Source organism: Talpa occidentalis, unplaced genomic scaffold, assembly GCF_014898055.3.
Source record: "Talpa occidentalis isolate TD23 unplaced genomic scaffold, MPIMG_talOcc4v2.1 talOcc4.10, whole genome shotgun sequence".
Lineage (NCBI taxonomy): Eukaryota > Metazoa > Chordata > Mammalia > Eulipotyphla > Talpidae > Talpa > Talpa occidentalis.
In genome coordinates, this window is record NW_023600993.1 from 87,558,601 (window position 1) to 87,583,024 (window position 24,424).

At 40.8% G+C, this 24,424-nt stretch overlaps 1 protein-coding gene across 4 annotated transcripts in view; it reads right to left on the reverse strand.

Annotated features, from left to right (window-relative positions):
* The window catches only part of ASXL1 (ASXL transcriptional regulator 1), a 78,980-nt gene that overhangs the window by 51,728 nt on the left and 2,828 nt on the right, over positions 1 to 24,424 (reverse strand). For 2 of the 4 annotated variants that reach the window (XM_054697097.1, XM_037497029.2), the window contains exons 1-2: positions 20,131 to 21,273; positions 17,870 to 17,978 (exon numbers count right to left, since the gene is read on the reverse strand). In XM_054697097.1, the coding sequence (XP_054553072.1) occupies positions 17,870 to 17,978; positions 20,131 to 20,432 (411 nt within the window). In that variant the 5' untranslated portion in view covers positions 20,433 to 21,273. Of the gene's footprint in view, positions 1 to 967; positions 1,785 to 17,869; positions 17,979 to 20,130; positions 21,274 to 21,333; positions 21,417 to 24,424 lie in introns of those variants that run through there. The other 2 variants (XM_037497022.2, XM_054697101.1) reach the window with 2 other exon arrangements.

A 24,424-nucleotide genomic window follows, 5' to 3' on the forward strand; every position in this document is an offset into this window, starting at 1 on the left:
TAAAATGGAGCTACCATATGACCCAGCAATTTCACTCCTAGGGATCTACCCACAGGACACAAAAAACATTGATTCAAAAGACCACTGTACCCCTAAGTTTACTGCAGCACTATTTACAATAGGTAAAACCTGGAACAACCCAAATGCCCCAAAATAGATGACTGGATCAAGAAGATGTGGCATATATACACAATGGAATATTATCCAGCAATCAAAGAAGAAAAAATCATGCCATTCGCAGCAATGTGGATGGAGCTAGAAGGAATTATGCTCAGTGAAATAAGCCAGAAGGAAAAAGAAAAATATCGGATGGTTTCACTTATAGCAGGAATATAGGGGAACCAAATAAGACATCAGTGTAAAAAAGTAACAGTACAAAGCACAACAAAGCAAAAACAGACAATTATAAACCAGAGACATCCTGCAGGGAAGGAGGCGGGAGAGGGATCAGAGGGAGGAAGGGAGAAGCACAGGGGACTAAGGTGATGGTACATGCGTGCACGGGTGAAGGAAATTCTACGGGGATTACACCTGAGCAGTATTTGGGCAATATTTGCAGGGGAAGCAAATATTGTTTAAAAATGAACAATGATGTAAAGAAATTAATGAAAAATAATAATCATCTTTATCTTAAAGACAAGAGGGGAAACAGCAGTTTGTTTTGCTATCAAAACAGGACAAAGTTTGAAATCGAAATACAAAAGACATGTGATATTAATTCAGATGTAAAAATCCTAAATTATTCATAATCTAAGTCCAGCAACATGTATTTAAAAAGAAAACATGTCAAAATAACATTTATCCTAGGAAAACAGGAATACCTGAGCGCTGAAAATCTAGAAATAAAATTCACTGTATTACCAAAGTTAAAAGAAACTGATTCATTTGCTCACACAAATATTTATTCACTACTTCCTTGAGACATTGTGATTTATAGGAAATATAGATAGATGTATCTCTATCTTACATATTTGGTCTTCATCCACAGCTCTTGGCTCATAGCTCCCAATGCCTTGGAATTTCACTTGTAGAGAATGTTAAGGGTATCTCTTCTTACGTTAAAGTGATGACTTTCAAGAAGCACCAAAAGATGGGGGCTGGTTGCCAGGGGAACCAACAAGAATAAAGAATTGGAACCACCAGGGAGAGGGAAAGGGCTAAAGGTTAAGTTCAATATCCTAAGGTCAAAGAGTTAATATATATAAATCAAACCTATGTAATAAAACCTCCATAAACACTCAAAGGAAGGGATTTCAGAGGGCTTGGGGTTCACATGGTGAACATGTGAGATTTGGGGAGAGAGTGGCACACCTGAAGACAGGACTTGGAAGCTCTGTGCTGTCCCCCCATATATGCCCTGTGGAGGTCTTCCATCTAACTGCTATTTCATATCCTTTAATATCTTTTATAATAAATTGGTCATCTAGTGAGTAAACTAGTTCCTGAGTTGCGTGTGCCATTTTAGCAAATTAGTGGAACCTGAGGAGAGGGTTGTGCAAACTTTTAATTTATAATCATTTGGTCAGAGCAGAGATAATCTGAGCTTGTGAAGGGTAACTGGAGTCTGAAGAGGAGGTTATGGGAATCTCTGATCTATAGCTGTCTGGTCAAAGTGTTAGCAGGCAGAATGAAGTGTAACCCAGGAGCCCCACACCGGCCTCATGCCAGCCGCCACATCAAAACAAAACATACTCTTGGGGCCTCCCTGGTGGCGCAAGGGGTTAAGTCACAGCACTAAGAAGCTATCCACAGCCTCTGCAGCACTACATGAGTTCAAATCCATCCCTGGCCAGCCAGGGAGCTACCCACATGGCGCAGCAGACCTCTCCTGTCTCGCCCGCTGCTCCCCTTGCAGTGTATTTCAGTAGATTCACCTGTTCTGCTCCCTACTGTCTCTGGTAAATCCTCTTACCTATCCCCCACCCCCGCACCTCTGGCCTACACCCCAGATCTGGTATGCAAATAAATAAAATCCTTGAAAACAAAGCAAAACAAAAAAGGGGCCTCCCTCACAGGCCTCTGCTCCGGGCCCCCTTCAGCCCCCTTGCCCTCCTGTATTTTTTCCTTCCAGCTCCTTTATAGCTTCTCCTGCTATTCAGCTCCATCCTTCAATGGGCAGGGAGGGAACACGCCTGGAACCTCCCCTTCCTGCAGGGATCACATGGTTACAAAAGCCTGGGCAACACTCCATGGAACCTGACACTACCTCTGGGCAGTGCACATCAGAATTGAGCTGAATTCTTGGATACCCTGAAAGTGTCTGAGAACTGCTTGTTGGTATGGCAAAGTCTCCACACATCCCTGGGTCCAGGAACCCAGTTTCTATAATGCACTTTCTCCAGAGAGGCCAGGAAAAAGAACAGCTAACTAAAATTAAAAACTCTTCCTCTAGTGGAGGCTGTATGGTCTACCCAAAGGAGACAATTACAAGAAACAAAATACATATGTAATATATATCAAACAGTGATGAATACCAAGAAGGAAAATATAAGGCAAAAGAAGCAATTATTGGGAGTGGCACGGGGGGTAGTGATGGCAGGGTGTGTAGGTATTTCGATGGAAAGCATTCAGGATAGCTGAAAAAGCAAGGGCAAAAACTGAGAGGAATCATGCCAGCATGTTTAAGGCTTACCAAGGAGACCAGGAGAGAAATTACGTAAGAGGAAAAGGGATGGGAATGAGGGAAAGAGGCAAAACAGTAAGGGAGGGCCTCCCCGGTGGCGCAGCGGGTTGAGCGCCGCACTGTGAAGCTGTCCGCAGCCTCTGCAGTGTGGGTTTGATCCTGACCAAGCGGCGAGAATCCCACATGGTGCCGCAGATCTCTCCTGTTGCAGCCACTGCTCTCCTCAGCAGTGTATTTCTGTCATCTGCCTGTTCTGCTCCCTGCTCTGTGTCTCTGGTGAATCCTTTCACCCTCCCGTGCCTCTGGCCTGTACCCCAGCTCTTGTATAAAAATAAATAAATCTTAAAAAAAAAAAAAACTGAGTAAGAACATTGCAAGTCACTCTAAGGATTTTGGCCTTTACCCTGAGTGAATGGGGGGGTAGAAGGGGTGGGGATGTTTGAACACTGGAGAGTTTTGAACAGAGGAATTGACATATCGGATGTTTTTAAAAACTCTTCCTGTTCCAGTGCTGAGGAGGGTGGGTGGCAAGAGTGGAAGCAAGGAGACCAATCAGGAAGCTACAATCATCTAGGAGAAAAATATAATGGTGGCTTAAAGCAGGAAAGTTGTGAAGGAAGAGGTAAAATGTAATATATTCTGAAAGTAAAATCACAAATATTTTTTGATGCGTATGTGGGCCATGAAAAGAAAGTGGTCAAAAATAACTCCAAGATATCTGACCTAAGCAACTTAAAAGATGGAGTTCCCACTGACTGAAATACATTAAGACATGAGTGAAAGGTCTGAGGAGGTAAAATCATGCGATTAGTCTTGGACAAGTTTGAATTTTGAGATGCCATTAGTATCCAAATAGCAATTTTTGAGTAGGCAATTGAATATATACAAGTCTGACATTCAGGGGGCAATATCCAGGGTGGGACTGTAATTTGGAAATTGTCAGTGTCAGAAAAACAGAAGCAAAGAAGACAAGTTAGAAAAGTGAAGAATATTAAATCTAAGAATCTTGGAGGGAGCTACTAAAAAGAAACAAGCAGAGACACCTCCTAGACTAAAAAGAACAAAGTAGATTCACCCCCAAACTAAGAAGAATGAAGCAGATTCACCCCCTAGACTAAAAAGAATTAAGCAGATTCATCCCCTAAACTACAAATAGGCTGATAACTTAAACTAGGTACCATGATAGACAAGGATGAGACATGAGGTTGAGAACACAAGGGTTGTTGAAAGTCTGCATTAGGAGCTAGGCAGCCCTATTCCAAAAGCATGCATCTAAACAACCACCACCCATAGCTGCAGGAGACAACTGAAATCAGAAACCACAATGCACTGAATCTCCCATTAGTACTTAAGAGTCAACTCTCAAAGAGTCAAGTCCTCAACCAAGGATCATCAGAGATTTGAGTAAGACTATAATGTGAAAGAAAAAGAGACTGACTTGCAGAAAAGCATTGGCTGTTTAATATATAAATATTTTAAGTTTTATATTATGAAGTGTTTCTAACAAAGATAAACAAACAGAATTAGAACAAACACCTGAGCACCTAAGACCCACAAAAAAAACTTTTCCCCCCCAGACCTCAGAGACATGTGTTGATAGACTATCAAGCACACAGGCTGAAAAAAGAGCCACACTTAAGCAGTTTGAATTGTGGTGCACAGGACGAATGGACAGTTGGTATCAAAGTGTCCGACCAGCCCTTTCTCTGCCTTGTTTATTTGAGCTTCAGAAGAATGCAAGTTGTCTAGTGGTAAGGCTAAGAAGGACTTTGGAAAAGTCAAGAAAAAGGTGGTTTCCCTCTCCCACAGGACCAGCAGCAGTTCCCATGGTGCACATTCACTGACACCTAAAGTCCAGGACCACCAGGCATATGGGCACCACTGTGTATAAAGCAACCATCCTGGAGTAGTTCATGAGAGGTACTTTAGTTAGAAGGAAATGCATCAAAGGATTTAATGTAAAGCATATTACTCCTTGTCACTTACAACTGGCTATTCATGGAGATGAAGACCTGAACTCTCATTAAGACTAAAATTGCCGGTGGTAGTGTCATCCATAAATGTGACTGAGAAGAAAGGAAAACAAAATTTCCAATTTTCAAAAGGATGCCTGTATTCCTTATTACCTCAGGACTCTAAATACTCTAACATCTATCCAATGTTGTTGATTCCATGGACTACATCTCTGTGAAATACACAATTTTGCCTTTCTGTAATTCTATTTAAGCAAGCTGGAAGTTTAATGTTCCAACCAACCAAATTTTGGCATTCCAGTCTTACCCACATTTAAGTGTTACTGTGGCTTCAAAGACAGTACTGATTATAGGTAGTGGGTTTTGATGATGTTAACTTTAAAAAAAAAAAAATTGTGATGCAGAAGTTATAGTAACAAACACTTGCTTTAAAAAAAAAAATTATTTATTTATACAAGAACCGGGGAACAGGCCAGATGTGCGGGAGGGTGAGAGGATTCACCAGAGACAGAGTGGGGAACAGAACAGGCAGACTGACGAAATACAATGCTGAGGGGAGCAGCAGGCAAGACAGGAGAGGTCTGCTGTGCCATGTGGGATTCTCACCGGCCAGCCAGGATCGAACTCACGCTGCAGAGGCTGCAGACAGCTTCACAGCGCAGCGGTCAACTGCCTGCGCCACCAGGGAGGCCCAAACACTTGCTTTTGTACAGATATTACTTCCACCCTGGTGAATAAGCTCAATAAAGGTAATTAAAAACAAACAAACAAGACCCACACTAAAGTGATTAATCATGGAAAGGAAAAAATCCTCAAAGTTTTCAGGGGAAGCAGTGGGGAGAAAGAGGGGAGCAAATATAAGAGATGAATCAATAGGGCACTAAAGTTCAAGAGCAAAGCTGGATATAACTTTTTTTCTTTTGAGAAAATAAAGTTTATACTTTGAAGATTTTCAAATATTCCATTCCATAGGAAATAGATCCTGGTAAACATTCCATACTATGTAATTCTATTTTGATACTAAAAATTACTATCCCAAATTCAACTGTTACACATAGAGAATTGCTACCAATCGAGTTATAACAATCTCCTGTGTGTGTTCCTACAAACAAAATTGAGCACCTACTACCAAAGATTCTAAGGGTATAGGCAAGAACATAATGATAGTCATGGATCATGAATCACTCAAAGACAGCGATGCTGAAAAATGCATCATTAATTAGGCAATTCCGTCACTGTGCAAAAGTGAGATAAGTATAATTACACAAACCTTGATGGTATAGCCTAGTACACACATAGGTTGTATGGACAGCCTATTGGAACCACTCTCATATTATGTGTTCCATCACTGACTAGAAGGTCATTAAGTGACATGATTGTACAGATTTTCTCTGCCTCTGATGTCAGGAGACTCATCAAACAATCACCCAATAACTATAAAATCATAACCTTGTAAGTAATAAGAAGTAACTTCAGGGCACAATAGGAAAATACAATTTAGAGAAAGAAGGGTTCCTCTGAGGAAATGACAGTTGATAACCACTGCCAAGCAAAAGGGAAAAAGATTTCTAATTAGGAGACCCTAAAATTAGAAAAGTGCTGAAAGTAATTCAAAAAGTACTGAAAGGCAGTAGAGTTGAGCAAGATACAACTTTTTGGTAAATGTCATGGGAAACCATTGACAGGTATAGCAAACAAATGTATCGTGATGAAATTATGTTTTAAAAAAAGGCACCCTGGCTGCTACTTGGCTTACAGAAAAGTAAACTGGATTCTACAGAGAGAAAAGTGAAAGCAAGTAGAGCAGTAGGATACTATTTCAGTAGCCAGCCTACGAGGGTAACTTAGACTAAAGTGGTGACAACGAAAATGGAGATCAAAACACAAGTACAAGTTTTAAAAGGAATACTGTCAGGAGTTATTTTTCCAAAGAAAACACATCTCTCAAAAGATGGAAACATAAGAACTAGCTGACACTTAAAAGTACACATTCCATGGGCCTCCCCCGGTGGTGCAACAGTTGAGCGCTGGGCTGAGAAGCTGCCCACAGCCTCTGCAGCGCCAGTTCGATCCCGGCCACTGGTGAGGGTCCCACATAGCGAGACAGACCTCTCCTGCCATGCCCGCTGCTCCCCTTAGCAGCATATTTCATCAGTCTGTCTGTTCTGCTCCTTGCTCTGGTGAATTCTCTCACCCTCCCGCACTTCTGATTGTACCCAGTGCTTATATAAATAAATAAATCTTAAAAAAAAAAAAGTACACATTCCAGAGCCTACCCAATAAAACTGAAAAAAACTAAAACAATAATTCTTCCAAAACAAAAGACAAGACAGCTTTTTGCTTCTTATTCCTCTCCTGCCTCATGATCCACAAAGAATCTGAAGATATTCAGATCCTGAGTATCTTTCTCAAACATATAAGCACCAAAAGGACACTAAAGTTCAAGAGCAAAGCTGGATATTACTTTTTTCCTTTTGAGAAAATAAAACTTATACTTTGGAGATTTTAAGAAATTCCATTCCATAGAAAATAGATCCTGATAAACATTCTCTACTATGTAATTCTATTTTGATACTAAAAATATCCCAAACAAATTGAACTGTTAAAAACTTTAGTTTTTAACTAAAGTTAAAAACTTTAAACCTCCTAACCTGTCCTCTGTGTGCTAAGTACAAATCTCTTTTAACTAAAAGTGAGACTACCATTTACTTAAACTCAGGCTGCTTCCCCATTAGTACAGAAGTAGCAAACACACTTATGTTTCAAAAAAGACTGTGAGGAGGGCCTCCCCTGGTGGCACAGCGGTTGAACACTGGGTTGCGAAGCTGCCCACAGCTTCTGCAGCACCAGTTCGATCCCCGGCCACTGGGCAAGGGTCCCACATGGCACACAGACCTCTCTTGACGCCCGCTGCTCCCCTCAGCAGTGTACTTCATCATCTGCCTGTTCTGCTCCCCACTCTGGCTCTGGTGAATTCTCTCACCCTCCTGCGCTTCTGACTGTGTCCAGTGCTTGTATAAATAAATAAATAAAATCTTAAAAAAAAAGAATAGAAAATTTAAAAAATAAAAAAATAAAAAAAAGACTGTGAGGAGTATGATGCCTGTCTGAAATACAGTTAATGCTCAATTAAAAAATCAGTTTCCAGGGTCTCCCCAGTGGCGCAGTGGTTGAGCGCTGGGTCGCGAAGCTGCCCACAGCCTCTGCAACGCCGGTTAGATCCCCGGCTGCCGGGCGAGGGTCCCACATGGCGCGCAGACCTCTCCTGCCGCCCGCTGCTCCCCTCAGCAGTGTACTTTGTCACTCTGCCTGTTCTGCTCTCCGCTCTGGCTCTGATGAATTCTCTCACCCTCCCATGTCTCTGACTGTACCCAGTGCTTGTATAAATAAATAAATCTTTAAAAAAAAAAAAAGAAAAACCTAGTTACATATTTTCAAAAAAGAATAATCAGTTTCCAGGGGCCTCCCTGGTGGCCCAGGCGGTTGAGCACAGCGCTGTGGAGCTATCCGCGGCCTCTGCAGTGCTGGTTTGATTCCTGCCAGCCTCAGAGCAACCCACACGGCAAACAGACCTCTCCGGTCTTGCCCGCCACTCCCCTCAAGTGTATTTTGTCAGTCTGCCTGTTCTGTTCCCCACTCTGTCTCTGGTGAATCCTCTCACCCTTCCACGCAACTGGCCTGTGCCCCGGTTCTTGTATAAATAAAATAAATCTTTTTAAAAAAAAATCAGTTTCCATCTTTTCTTCAGATTTAATTTAGCAAAACAAGTTCCTCAAAACTCTTATCTGAGTAAATAAGAGCTCAACTGCAGTTTTCTTATTAGCTGAAGTCCAAGGAAGCTACACAAACGCCTCATTTTCCTAGAAAACTTGGATTCTTTAAAAAAAAAAAAAAAAGTCCATAACTTCTTTTTAAAAATATTTTAATCACTTTAGCAACTCTGTTATCAGCCTGTCCAACCTCCTGAGCTACCACAAAATCATTCCTGTGGTAGTGCTTTCCAAACCTCTGTTACCTGATCTCTACCATTTAGAGGGCTTTGACTTTCCAGAGGTAGAAGGACAAAAGACTGCTCATCTTAGGCATAAAACCAGATTCTGACCAGGCTCTGAAAACAATGAAGTTCTGTTTTTGCCCTGAGTTGAACTGGCTGGGAATCCTGACAATGGAATACCCCCCTCCCTTTTCAAAGGCAGATCTAGACATCCCTTGAGAATTCTACAAATAAGAAACCTTTTACCAACCAAGGGGTCAAAGCCTCCATCAAAGGCAAACTGCTGCTATAATTAACCACAGCAAATGGTAGTGCCCTAGTAACTGTGCCCTTCGGTACACAACTCCCACAGTACGGTGGTACAGTTTGCAATAAAAATAGTCAGCTTCCAGTAAATAAATGCATGCAAAAAAAGAAAAATAACTAAGACTAACCTTTCACACAAGAGTTAAGATGCTAGAATGTCAGCATATAAAGGCACTTCGCTGAAGTTTTTATTCTAAGAAGCTGTCAACAGAGCTCCAGGTTTTCAACAGAACCCACAAAAGATAGACAAGCTGGGCCCCCATTCCTGTTCCAACCAGAGCAGTTTCAGCTACGTATTTGTAATTTTCAGCCCCACCTCATGAGAGAAAGGGTTTTACAACTTAAAGATTTAACTTTTCAGGCCTCCTCTGGTGGCGCAGCAGTTGATCGCTGGCCTTCAAAGCTGCCCGCAGCCTCTTCAGCAGCACTGGTTCGCTCCCCGGCCGGCTGGCGAGGGTCCCACATGGCGCGACAGACCTCTCCTGCCGCACCCGCTGCTCCATTCAGCAGTGTACTTCGTCAGTCTGCCTGTTCTGTTCCCTGCACTGGCTCTGGTGAATTCTCTCACCCTCCCGCACTTCTGACTGTACCCAGTGCTTGTATAAATAAATACTTTCAAAAAAAAAAGTTTAACTTTTCAACTCCTCAGTGGTAGAAACAGAAATCTAAGTGGAGATATGCAGTAATTCACGAGGTGCTTTGCTGATATCCAAAGCTTGACTCCTATTCCAATGCCCTTATAACCACTACAAATCACTCACTTGGCACAAAAAAGAATGCCTACTAACAGAAATGTAAATACAATTAGTGCAGAGTGCAGAAATTCAAACCAACGCCATAACTAAAGAATTCATACCTAAGGGTATTAAAAATTTTGCTTAGCAATTATGTGAACTGTCGTTAGGGTAAAACTGACATATTGAGAAACACTGAAGAACTCATAAGAAACTTCGAAAAGATTAAGTAGCCAAAGGTAATAAAAATCTGAAGAAAAACTCTCATTCTGTATTGGCATAATGAAAAGGAATCAAACTCAAAAGGTATAACCTTTTTCCTGGATTCTAACCCCAACATGGCCACATGCATCTGTCATACAGATAAATGGCCACAGAGAAATCATGAAATCATGTCATTAGGAGCACAGTTTTCTATCTGCAAAAGGAAAATGGACTGGATGTTTTGAGATTCCCTACCTAATATTATAGAATTGAAAGCATCAAAGAGATCAAATTTGATAGACTGTAAAAGACACTATCTAAAAATATCACTACTAAATGAAAGTAGAAGTTATTATTATTTTTTAAAGATTTATTTATTTATACAAGCACTGGGTACAGTCAGAAGCACGGGGAGGGTGAGAGAATTCACCAGAGCCAGAGCAGGGAGCAGAACAGGCAGAAGGACCAAAGTACACTGCTGAGGGGAACAGCGGGCGGCAGGAGAGGTCTGCGCACCATGCGGGATCCTCCTCCGGTGGCCAGGGAGCAGCCGGGGATCGAACCAGCGCTGCAGAGGCTGTGGGCAGCTTCGCAACCCAGCGCTCAACCGCTGCACCACCGGGGAGGCCCAGAAAGTAGAAATTACTTTTTCTAACAAGCAAGGTGATCAAAGTTCAAAACTCTGAAAGGAATATAATATTCCAAAACTACCTAAAATGTTTAAACTGTCTCTACTGGCTCAATTTCTGTCTTCAGCAATTAAGAGGAACCAATTATGGCCAGAGCCTGGGAAAAATTTACTTCTAGAATCAGCAGATTCTTTCACAGATTCATGTAGAACTGCTCAAAAAAAGCACAAGGAAAAAAAGGGCTCTCAGAAGTCAACTTGCTGAGAAGAAAAAATAACCCAAAATATGTCTGTTTTATAATAAAAATAAAGGTGAACTATAAGGAGAATCAGCTGGCTAATTAAGATTTTGATGATGCTACCTCCTTTCCTTCCTCCAGCAGTATTCCTAAGTACCTATGATGTGTCAGATACAAGAAATAGAGTGAAAACTTAGATTCTAGTTGGTGGGTAGAGGCTAACCCTAACCAAGTAATCAGACAAAAAAGATATTTTTTGACACTGACAGGTCTACAAAGCAAACAAATCCTCTCATAATGTTGTGGAATTACAGTGACAGAGAAAGCTTCACTGAGAAGACCCAAATGATAAGAAGCTACCAGAGTTCTCCAGGCAAAGACACTAGGCAAGTGCAAGGGTCCTGAGATGGACGTGTTTGGAGTGTCTGGGAAACAGAACGATTGCCAGGGTGGCTGAAGTACAATGACCAAGGAGAAAGTGACAGTAGAACAAGAGTCAGCAGGATAGTGGTATGATGCTTGCTATGCATCGATCAAAAACTAAAATGGATTCTGATCCTGCCTTTCAAATGCTAGACTGATTGTATTGTATCTAAGCTTAGGCTTATTCCATTTGTTCTTCTCAGTATTTAATGGTAATAAAAATAGTTTAGAAATTGCTTAAGTGGGGAGTTGTGCATGATTATTTTAATCGTAGTTATATAAATAACATTGTGAGAATGCAATCATTATCTCCCTCTCTTCCTCCATTTGCTTTTACTTGCAAACTGTGGATTTTAATGATGCATAGTGTTAGCATACTCATCTATTTCTTTTACCAAGATGTTTTTATACTTTTAAAAAATATTCCAGGGCCTCCCTGGTGGCCTAGGGGTTGTCTCTGCGCTACCTCCATGGCCCTCTGCAGGGGTCTGATTTCAATCCCAGGCCAGGGAGCTACCCATGTGGTGCCGCAGACCTCTCCTGGCTTGCCTGCTGCTCCCCTCAGCAGTGTATGTATTTCAGTAAATCTGCCAGTTATGCTCCCCACTCTGTCTCTGGTGAATCCTCTCACCCCTTGTACCTCTGGCCTATAGCCCAGTTTTTCTACAGAAAATTAAATAAAATCTTTAATAAAAAATAATAATAAAAACCAAATGAAAAAGTGTCACAAAAAAAATTCTAAACATTGAAAAGATTCATCTGAGCTTGTAAATGGAATTAAAAGACCTTGAGGGTTGGTCAGGCTCTCTATGGCCACATGAAACATAATGAAGTACCAATAGCCATAACATAAATATCTCAATTTGAATACACATCTTAAATCATTCCACAAAACTGAACAATGTTCAGATGACTGTTGTTATACCTGACAGTTACTGCTGAAATTCACCAACCCATGTTAAACTCACCAACAATCACCAAGTTACAAAAGCTTAGTAGCTCAGCATGAAAGTCCTAAAAATACACAAAGGCATTCACAGTGGTTTTATAAGGACAGAAAATCCCAAGTGTGAAAAATGATAATAAATCCTACCTCTACCAGAACATTGACAGATGAATTCAGGAAAAGCTTAAGGAAAGCAATTCAAATCATGAATTTAAAGTATGGATAGATTTTATCTATCCCATCCATCCCTGAGGCCTAGTTCTGAGGACTAATGCAGGCATCTATATATAAACTTTCAAACACAGTATCACATTACCCAGAACAACTTATGTCAGATAAGGAACTCTATAGCATGCTCCCCAAAATTCCAGTTAATCAGTAAACCTTTGGTAACCATAGATAATATAACACAAATGTACCTAGAACTGAAAAAGCTCCTGTTTTCAAATAAGTAGTAAAACCCCATAAATATAATTCTGACCTTGATGGTTAACTAAAGAGATTTCCAAATAGAAGGAAGAATACCGACCTACTCCACACATGCTTTTCCTTAACACATGAGAGAAAAGTTAAGGAAAGAAAATGCCACAGGATTTCAGAGGTGTCACTACCAACTTCAAAAAGAAAAATGAGGGCCTCCCTGGTGGCTCAGCGGTTGAGCGCTGGGTTGTGAAGCTGCCCGCAGCCTCTGCGACGCCGGTTCGATCCCCGGCTGCTCCCCGGCCACCGGAGGAGGGTCCCACATGGCGCGCAGACCTCTCCTGCCGCCCGCTGCTCCCCTCAGCAGTGTACTTCGGTCCTTCTGCCTGCTCTGCTCCCCGCTCTGGCTCTGGTGAATTCTCTCACCCTCCCGCGCTTCTGACTGTACCCAGTGCTTGTATAAACAAAACAAACAAATAAATAAATAAAACATGCCTCTATCAAAAAAAAAAATAACGTTTAAAAAAAAAAAAAAGAAAAATGAGAAACGTGAGTTAAATAGTTTGTCTTCCTGTTTCTTATCATAAAGATCCTGACTACTCTACCCATAGGTAAACCACTATACAAAATACCCCATCCTTCACTGCTGAGTGGCTAGGCTACTACCTGAAACAACAGACAAGTTCTAGCAGTACAAATGTAAAGGAGTCCATAAATAACAAAGATTTCAACATGTTCTACAGTCCTTTAAAATTGTACTTAGTTCTACAAAAAGCCCAACTAACCTGGTCTTTCAAAAATATCAACTCCCTGGTGGTATAAGGGGTTAAGCATCAGCACTGTGAAGCTGTCTGCAACTACTACAGGAAACTACTGCAGCACAAGTTCAATCCCCAGCCAGGGAGGTGACCCACATGGCACAGCAGACCTCCTGCCTCACCCACTGCACCCCTCAGCAGTGTATTTCAGTCACTCTGCCTGTTCTGCTCGCCAGTCTGTCTCTGGTGAATTCTCTCACCTCCCGCACCTCTGGCCTACACCCTAGTTCTTGTATGCATAAATATAGCTTTAAAAAAATGTATCAGGGCTTTCCCTGGTGGCGCAGTGGTTGAGCGCTGGACTGCGAAGCTGCCCGCAGCCTCTGCTGCACCAGTAAGGGTCCCACATGGCACAGCAGACCTCTCCTGCCATGCCCACTGCTTCCCTCAGCAGTATATTTCATCAGTCTGCCTGTTCTGTTCCCCACTCTGGTGAATTCGCTCACCCTCCAGCGCTTCTGACTGTACCCAGTGCTTGTATAAATAAATAAATCTTTAAAAAAAAAAAAAATATATATATATATATATCAATGCCATGAAAGACAAAACAAGGCAAGGGAAATAGTCTACATTAAGGGCGATTAAACAGACAATGACAACCAAGTGTAAAGAGATTCTTGATTAGATCCTGGATTTAAAAAATAAGCTATAAAGACTATTTTTGGAACCTGGGAAAATCTGAATATGTTTGAACATGTATGTATTATATACTACTAAACAGACATTAAGCTGCTTGAATATGATGATGTTATCATCCTACGCAGGAAAATATTCCTTGTGCTCCTAAAACATACATTCTAAGATATTTAGGGGTGATGTACCATGTTTGTACTAGTTATGTATGTACAGAAGGGATAAAATAAATGGGGTAAACTTGTAACAGTAAGAAAGCGAGACCTATGAGTGGAGAAGTCACTGTAAAACTCAACTTTTCTGTACATTTAAAATTTTTTCAAAATTAAAAAAATGTACTTAACACCACCTTAGACACAAGTGTTCACTGAGCAGATCTGGATTCTCAGGTGATTAGGATGGTTATCAGTTAGGGTTATTTTTTTTTTTTGTATCCTTTCTTACCCATTCCTGAGTAACAATAAATGTCTGTACAACTTTTGGAAGGTAGTATGGTGGTGATGAGGCATTTAACAAGAGACTATTAAAATTACCACATTCATAACCTGGACTCTGGAGTACTGTGTTAATCTAAAAAAATTTCAGGCATGTTTATATGTATCATCATGGGAAATATATTTACTAAATAAAGCTAATATCAAAATCATAAGTATAATTTTTTCAAATATTAGTAATATAAATTCTTACTTAAGTTACAGGTGGCAGAATTTATACATTACTTTCTCTTTGTCTGTTGCCCTTTGCTTTCTATGGATTTGCATATATTGCTTCTGTAACAGGTCAAAATGTTGAAAGAAATACACACAAATAAATAACCAAGCTAGGGCCTCGCCAGTGGCGCAGCAGTTGAGCACTGGGTTGCGAAATTGCCCACAGCCTCTGTAGCACCGGTTTGATACCCGGCTGCTCCCCGGCCACCGGAGGAGGGTCCCACATGGCGCGCAGACCTCTCCTGCCACCCGCTGCTCCCCTCAGCAGTGTACTTCCGTCCTTCTGCCTGCTTTGCTCCCCACTCTGGCTCTGGTGAATTCTCTCACCCTCCCGCGCTTCTGTCTGTACTCAGTGCTTGTAAAAATAAATAAATAAATAAATCTTAAAAAAAAAAAAAAAAACCAAGCTAAAATTCTACCAAAGCTATAGGAGTAAGCACTCTTCATTTTGGCTGAGATATGAGCTAGATGCCAGAGGCAGATGTAGCAACAGTTTCATCAAGATTATGAGCAGTATTTATCAGCAAATGTCAAAACAAAGGAGGATAATAATAAAGGACCAGATTGTAGTCATCATACACTAAGTCACTTATTAAGCATGCATTTATTGAAGTCTGTTTTGTACAGTATCCCAGTTAATACTGAAATGAGTAACACCTAGTCTGTCTGCGCCCCCAAGTCTAACTGGGGAAATCAGACAAGCAAAACATTAACCCAAAGGAACACAAAGAGTATTAGAGAGGTGATGCTTGCTGATATACAACTCCAATAACCAACAGAAAGCCAAAGGGAGAGGAGATGACAAGCTGAGCACCATCTTCAGTCGATGATCTCAGACCTGTGTTGCAGAGTAAAAGAACATCTCCATGCTTACAGCAGATTCATACAATGGTGCTTACTCAAATAGATTAAAATTAAAATGAAGAAATTTAATTCCATTCAAATACTAGAGCATAGACTATGCCAAGAATTCTGCTCAGGGCCAAGTTACAAAGACAAAACTCAGTTCCTACCCTCAAGGTGCTCAGAGATAAAGGTAATCCTCCGCCCTCTTAAAATAGAAATACACCATTAACAAGCATGTTCATGATATGTACAATACATATATTATAGTAATAATTACATATAATTATGTTATCACTGCCTATATACAATGGAAAATGGCATTAGCTAGTAACAAAGGATGAAAAACCCAGGACTACTGTAACAGTTACCATTTCCTAAGGACTGTGTAGTATGAGGGACTCAGGTTCCAGTGTAAAAAGAGGTTACATTCAACCCAGGTGACAAAGCAAGGTTTTATACTCAGGACTCTCCTGAACTTTATTCCTGACACATTGTGCTCCCTCTTAACAAAGAAAGTCCAAAATAATAAAAAACAAAACAAAAGAGAACAGCACAGACACCTAATCAGAAGATGTGTATGTAAAGATCAATTTTTTTTTAAAAAAGATTTTATTTATTTATTTATTTATACAAGCATTGGGTACAGTCAGAAGAGCGGGAAGGTGAAAGAATTCACCAGAGCCAGAGCTGGGAGCAGAACAGGCAGAATGATGAAAGTATACTTCTGAGGGGAGCAGCAGGAGCGGCAGGAGAGGTCTGAGCGCCATGTGGGACCCTCACCAGCGGCCGGGGATCGAACCGGCACTGCAGAGGCTGCAGGCAGCTTCGCAGCCCAGCGCTCAACCGCTGCGCCACCAGGGAGGCCCAAGATCAATTTTTTAAAGATTTATTTATTTATGCATACAAGAACTGGGGAGTAGGTCAGAGATGTGGGAGAGCAAGAGGATTCACTAGAGACAGAATGGGGAGCAAAACAGGCAGATCAACTGAAATACACTGCTGAGGGGAACAGCAGACTAGACAGGAGAGGTCTGCTGCGCTGTATGTAGGTTAGCTTGATAGTGCTGAGACTTTAACCCCTGCGCCACCAGGGAGGCTCAAAGACCAATTTTTATGTCTGCAACTCATATATCCTTGGTATTGGCTTAAGTGTTTTTGATTAAACAACAAAAAAAATTCTATTAAGAAAACAAAACTAAAAGGGAAAAAAGTCTGCCTAGAGACTACCACAATTTATAACTACGTTATAGACGAATATAAGGACCAGTATCAAACTTTCAGGTTCCTCAGAAAAAAACATTTCCTCTTATGCCTATATCATGGGTCAGCAAACAATGGCCCCAAGCCCAATCTAGCCCACTTCTGTTTTTGTAAATTAAGTTTTACTGGAACCCAGTCATGCCCACTCATATATGTATTATCTATGGCTGCTTTCCTGGGACAATGGCATAGTTAAGTAGTTATGCAGAAATAGAATGGTCTATAAAACCTGAATTATCTGTTATTTATTACAGAAAATGTCTGCTGACTTGTGGTTTAAAGGATATCACAAACGGTAGAAAAATAATTAGCTTTCTTTCAGTCCTTTATGAACCTTATTACGAAATTTACGTTGTCTTCCTTTACAATCAATGTTACTTAGTAAATGCTAGTTACTGTATTTCACAAGTATATTCGTATTTCAGTTATTTTCCATTGAGCAGATCTTACTTTAGCTGTCCAGTAATTCATCCTTCACAAAATTATTACAAAATCCTAATTAAGGGACCTATGCAATTACCTCCACACATACTTATCTTTCTATCGTATACAATCTGCAAAGATAAGTCTAGCAAGGGCCTCCCCGGTGGCGCAGCGGTTGAACGCTGGATTGCAAAGCTGCCCGCTGCCTCTGCAGCGCCGGTTCGATCCCCGGCTGCTCCCCGGCCACCGGAGGAGGGTCCCACATGGCGCGCAGACCTCTCCTGCCGCCCGCTGCTCCCCTCAGCAGTGTACTTCGGTCCTTCTGCCTGCTCTGCTCCCCGCTCTGGCTCTGGTGAATTCTCTCACCCTCCCGTGCTTCTGACTGTACCCAGTGCTTGTATAAATAAATAAAATAAATCTTTAAAAAAAAAAAAATAAATAAAATATAAAAAAAAAAAAAAAGATAAGTCTAGCAAAAGCTGAGTATAAAGACAATAGCTAATATTACAAAACAATTTCTAATACTCTGATCACACTAGGAAAGTGCCATTTAGGATCAACAGCATCAGCATCACCTGACTTGCTTATAAGAAATGCAAAAGTCATGGACCTCATTCCAGATACAGCAGGTGATTTTTACATACCCTGAAAGTTTAAGAACTACCACAATAACAGAGTATATTACTCACCTTCAGAGTGAAAAGACTGATTCGGCCAGGCAATTTATAAAACAGGCTCTCTCCTCCTCTTGAATTGGAATGTAGCATGGCATTGAGACACGCAAGAGGGGATGTTCCGCTGTGAAAACAGACAAAGATGGATAAGGGTCATAAAAATGCATATGTCTACTTACTCAAAGATCTAATACCCGCTAACTCATTCTTAAATCAAGAAGTAGAATGGGAAACACAAAGAAAAAGACAATACCAATTTCACGAAAGTAGCAAAAGAATAACCAAACAAAACTGACAGCCAGCGAACTCTGGATAAGATCTGCTCCACACCCGACACCTCCTTAGTGGTCTTTTGATAATGTGAACCAGGGGCCTCTCTGGTGGCCTAGGGGTTAAGTCTCAGTGCTTCTACCACAATGGCTTGAGTTCGATGCCCAGGTCAAGGAGCGTGGCGCACAGACCTGCATGGCACAGCAGACCTCTCCTGTCTTGCCTGCTGCTCCCTTCAGCAGTGTATTTCAGTACATCTACTTGTTCTGCTCCCCACTCTGTTTCTGGTGAATCCTCTGGTCAATACCCTAGTTCTTCTATGCAAAATAAATAAAATCTTTAAAAAGACAGAAAATGTGAACCAAATTCTCAAGAAACTTATAAACCCAAAATATTGAAAAAGAAATTTATAAAACCAACACTGATTTTTCAAGTTAACTCAAGCTTTGAAAAAACACATCCGATATTTTAATAAAAATTTAAATTTTAAATATTAATTAAAAATAAATCTGGGGAGGGCCTCCCTGGTGGCACAAGGGGTTAAGCACCACACTATGAAGCAATCCGCAGCCTCTGCAGCATGAGTTCGATCCCTGGCCAGCCAGAGAGCAACCCACATGGCGAAGCTGACCTCTCCTGGCTCACCCACTGCTCCCCTCAGCAGTGTATTTCGTTCAGTCTGCCTATTATGTTCCCCACTCTGTCTCTGGTGAATCCTCTCATCCCCCGCATCTCTGGCCTGTACCCTACCTCTTGTTTGCATAAATAAATCTTTTTAAAAAATTAAAAAAAAAAAATCTGGGGAAGGGCCTCCCTGGTGGTACAAGGGGTTAAGGTGCAGCACTATGAAGCTATTCACAGCTACTGCAGCACGAGTTCAATCCCCAGCCAGGGAGGTGACACACATGGTGCAGCAGACCTCTCCTGCCTTGCCTGCTGCTCCCCTCAGCAATGTATTTCAGTAAACCTGCCTGTTCTGCTCCCCACTGTCTCTGGTGAATCCTCTCACCCACTGCATCTCTGGCCTGTACCCCAGCTCTGGTATGCATAAAAAACCCCAAATGTTTAAAATAAATAAATTGGAGGATTTCCTATCTTCTAGATTTCGACCTGCATATCAGGTTTAGAAACTGCCACATAACAATGTCAATACAAAGACCACAAAATCAATGGTGTTGTCCCAAGAAAACAAGCACTCCTTTTTCTCCCCAGTTAAATATTTTCTAATAAGCACACAAAAGGAATAGTACTTCATTTGCTTTTTCTCTGTCAGAAAGGAGAAAAGATGGGTTTTATTCTACATCGACCCAAGGGCAATCATTCAAATTTGAATATAAAAAGAAAAGTCATATGGGTTTAGTACCCGATAATGCGCAAAGCATTAAAGCAACAAAAAAGTATATATATAGCACATTAAATTATTTCATGTTTCTGCTACAACTCAGTGGTTAGAGGCTTTCTACTAAATCTTAAGCTAGAGAAGCCGAAAAAAATAGACAAATGCCCATTAAAAATAATGAGTTTGGCACTAGCATTAGTACTAGCACTCACCTGTACACTGTCTCTTCCTGCTCCCCCCCCCCATGTTCAAAAAATATATCTGAAGTAAAAATTCTTAACTTTTTAGAACTAGAGGTCCTAATTTATGTAGCATGTTAAAAATAAATTCTGAGTCTAAAAAAGTCTTTAAAAAAAAATCTATTACTTATTCTGCTTTGGAACACATTCAATGCTAAAAAAAATTTCACCAAGAACCAATGTCTAAAAGAAACCTTATGCAGAATCTGGAGTATCATGTGGGTGTGCTAACTCTGCTACAAGGAGGAACAGCATGCTGGCAGAGTCCTTCCGTGAAGTGTGACTCCTACACTCTATACCTCTGTCTACAAATTACACAGCTGCTCACTCATCACAAGCCACCATGACTGCTTCATAATTCCTGTAAGAGCTAGAAGCGGAAACAGTTAAGGCTTTCAATTCCATCTGTCCCAAAAGGACTAATTTACCTTCTATAGACATAGTGGTCCAACAGCAGTGCAGACAGCAGCAGCATGATGGGAAGTAGCCCAGAAAAACAAAAATAAAGCACAATTTTAACACTGCACAGTACAAAGGTACCATTTAAATCAATGTGATCTAACAATCCAGATCGCCCCTCCCCACAAAATGTCAACAGAATATCTGAACTGAGATCTAAAAAATGAGGCTCTTTAGACCCAAAAAGGTCAATTTCAAGTAGCAAAAGCTTACCAGGCAAAAACATGCTGTTGGTTCTAAGTGCTAAGAAACTGTTTTGTGTTCTTTTCATTCATCATTTACAATAAAAATAAAGAAAAGGTTTGGGATGAGGATGAGAACAGAAATGGATTAAGAAGGGACAGTCGGGCCTCCCTGGTGGCACAGTGGTTGAGCGCTGGGTTGCGAAGCTGCCCGCAGCCCCTGCAGCGCCGGTTCAATCCCCGGCTGCTCCCCTGCCACTGCAGGAGGGTCCCACATGGTGCGCAGACCTCTCCTGCCACCCGCTGCTCCCCTCAGCAGTGTACTTCGGTCCTTCTGCCTGCTCTGCTCCCCGCTCAGGCTCTGGTGAATTCTCTCACCCTCCCGCGCTTCTGACTGTACCCAAGTGCTTGTATAAATAAATAAATAAATAAATCTTTAAAAAAGAGAAAAGACAGTCACTAGTTTTCATGCCTACAATTTCTTATATATTTACAACTTGTTGCTTCTAGGCAAACTACATCATAGGATGAGAAAACCAAGGTCACCCCAAAATTAGTATATTCATATTATGAATGACTTGAATCAGTGGGCAGGTTAAAAGCCAGTGGGCTTTATAAGTGATGAGACTACCCTTCTTTGATGCTAAATCAAAGTACAAAGATATGGTAGTTTTAGACACACTGAGCGTATCAGATTCTCTATAACTAAAACTTGCAAAACAGAATACAAAATGACTCCTCACACAAAAAAAACAAGCCCATGTCTAGAATTAAGGAAGAACCAGGAACCAGGACAGGAAAAGCTGTTGTGTTTCTAATGAAAAGAAATGGATGTCACCCATTCCTACCCTCTGTTCAGATACACAACCTGGGAGATAATTCCATACCACCACCAAATATATACATATGTGAATTTACTGACATCACTACAGAACCAGAGAAAGACATACATCCTTTGAAACTCTATTAAGCAGCAAGAGCAATACAAACCTCATTTCTTTTAGTCCTTCTGCCTCTATGACCTGCAGAATCTGTTTTGGTGTCATTGGAGCATCCGAGTAGTTTTCTAATACCTGAAGAAATATAAACATTCTGATTTCAGTGTCCACTTTCCATTTATATCCATCAATCTATGGTATGGCCTACAGTTCTGCTGCGGTACCACTGCTGACAATTTCATTTTTTCATAGTTAAGATTACATCAGAAAACAAATTACAGGTATACCCATTTGCTGGGGAAATACTGCAATTAGTTATTCTAAAGACAATCTAAAAACAAAGCTATTCTAAAGACAAATCTTAGCATATATGGCATCCGGTTACTGTTTGAGAGTGTTAACATAGCTAAAACACAGAATACACAGTACTACACTGTGTATTTTAAGGCAGAAATGTATTCAAAATTTTCTTTCCCAAGGAAGTTTGATTAGAACCCATATTTTAAAATTATTTTGCCAGAGCATTGTGAAATTCTAGTATCAACTGCCACAGTACATTTTGCCACTTGGTAACAGGATACTATGATTCTATGAGAAAGACAAAAACAGTAAGAAATGGAGCATCCCATTTATGTTAGCATCATCTATAATTAATAGCAGTAGTTTCTTAGTTACCAACTGCAATTCTTCCACTTTAATAAGTTGAGTTGTTTTAGAAGGGTTATCCTTCTAAGAGAAGACAAAGACAGGCTGTCAATATCTCTACCTTTGCAGCCACTGAAGTTACTCCAAATCAGTTAACATCTAATAGTCATATAACTGCCATAACCAAAATACTGCTCACTCACAAATAAAATGTAAAGCAAAAAGTCTGATAGGACCACCGCTGAGGTTTCTCTCTAAAGAACATGAGCCTGGGCCTCCCCGGTGGTGCAGCAGTTGAGCGCTGGGTTGCAAGGCTGCCTGCAGCGCCTGCAAGCCTCTGCAGCGCCGGTTCGATCCCAGGCTGCTCCCAGGCCACTGGAGGAGGGTCCCACATGGCGCGCAGACCTCTCCTGCCGCCTGCTGCTCCCCTCAGCAGTGTACTTCGGTCCTTCTGCCTGTTCAGCTCCCAGCTCTGCTCCAAGCTCTAGCTCTGGTGAATTCTCTCACCCTCCCGCGTTTCTGACTATACCCTGTGCTTGTATAAATAAATAAATCTTTAAAATAAATAAACAAACAAATAAATAAATAAATAAATAAAATAAAGAACATGCGCCTAAGCACCAAAGGGAGTCAAGTTTTGGTAAAGTGAGTGCTGAAATAAAAGCCCTATTTACCATGTATCATTCTTAGCCTCTCTTCAATTTTTATATTCTCCTTGGGTAGCATTACCATCTCTCAGTTTCAACTACTATCTAAATTCTGATAACTCCCAAATCTTTATCTCTAGTCTAGACTTCTCCCTGAGTATCAGGCTCAATCTTCAGTTCTGTACTGAACATGTCTCCCCACCCCACCCCTTGACTGTCTAATTTATTTCCATTCTAATTCATTAAATCAGCAACTCGAATTAATCTCCCCTCCAGACCCACTCTTCCATCCCTTACCTTGCTGGGTAGCCAATCTACTCATCTAATTCAGAAACCAAGGCGTTATCCTTCAATCTCACTCAGCTCCCAGTTCCCACAGCCAGTTTCTTACTTGACCCAACACTTTAAAAGCCTCTTCACTAATATCCCTGCATTCAGTCCCGCTTTCCTCAAATCCATTCTTATTCTGCTGTCATTCTTCATTCCACACATAAATGAAAAACCCAGTTTGTGCCAGGGACAATTCCAGGAATTCATCAGTAAACAAGACCAAATCCCTACTTTTACAAAACTGAGAGGCTATAGTCAAGAAGACAAAGCTGCACTCATCCTTTTCCCATTTTGAAATCCTTCGACAGGATTTTAAACTTTATTAAACAATACAGCAAAATCTAAAGCTTCCAGTAGCCAACGGACCATTAGAAAGTAGAGGCTTTTTAGAACCAGACAGATGTAGTTCCAATTTTGGCCTTCTAAACTACCCAACTTAAGCACAGGTTGCCTCACTAGTAAAGTAAGGATATTGCTATCTTCCTTTCAAATTTGTTTCAGATTAGCAATCATGTAAGTGGTGCCTACAGTGCCTGGCACAAAGTAAGTGCTCACTGGCCTGGCATACAAGCCCCTCAAAACAGGGCCTGTCTCTCTACCTGATTGCCAAACTGATACTTCACAAACCTTCTCTTCAGTAACTATACATAGCTATATACTATGTATACTAGTTATATACTATGTAACTACAGTTATTGGAATTCCCAATGCTCACACTCCCACCCCTACCCTTAAGCAATCGCCCAGCCCCCACCGCACCCCTCTCCTGCTATTTCTTGTCACAGCTCACCCTTCAAGATTAAGTTCACAAAGTACATTCCTTCAGGAAACCTCTCTGATTTCTGCCAGGCAGAGTTAAATGTCTTCTTTTTAATTTCCTCATAGTTCCACAACATTTATAATCTATCTTCAATGCAGGAGATTGGAGAGTTAAAGGAGGAACTACTCATAACTATGTCTGGACAATAAGCAGGAACCAGGGTGTCTGCTTACCATTTATACATCTCTGACCCCAATTACGCCTGTAAGTAAAATTCTGTTCATGTGTTTGGACCCTTCCCATCCCCAGAGACAAACCTTATCCATATTTGTATTCAAAATCCTAAGTGCTAAGATAAGATAGACAGTGTTGACTTTAACAAACCCACAATAAAGCCTGGTACAAGCAACTAATATTCAATGCCACAAATATCATCTCTTTGGTATATATTCATTGTGAGATGAGTTGGCGAATTTTTGTAGAATTTTTATTTCATGAAGCATGACTGATAAATTAGTTACCAATTATTTAAACAGCAGGCAGGAGAGCTTGAGAAACTAAGGCAGAGGAAACAAAATCTCTAAAGGGAAGTCACATCAAAAGATACAAAATATTCACTAGCAATAAAACTAAAAAAAAAAAACAAACAGTCCAGCTTTTAGTATAAGAACAATTCAGCAGTGTTCTATTCCTAGTCTCTTTCTAGAGCACACTTTGAAAAGAAAAAAAAAAGTATCTCTTCTACTTCAAAGGGGAAAAAA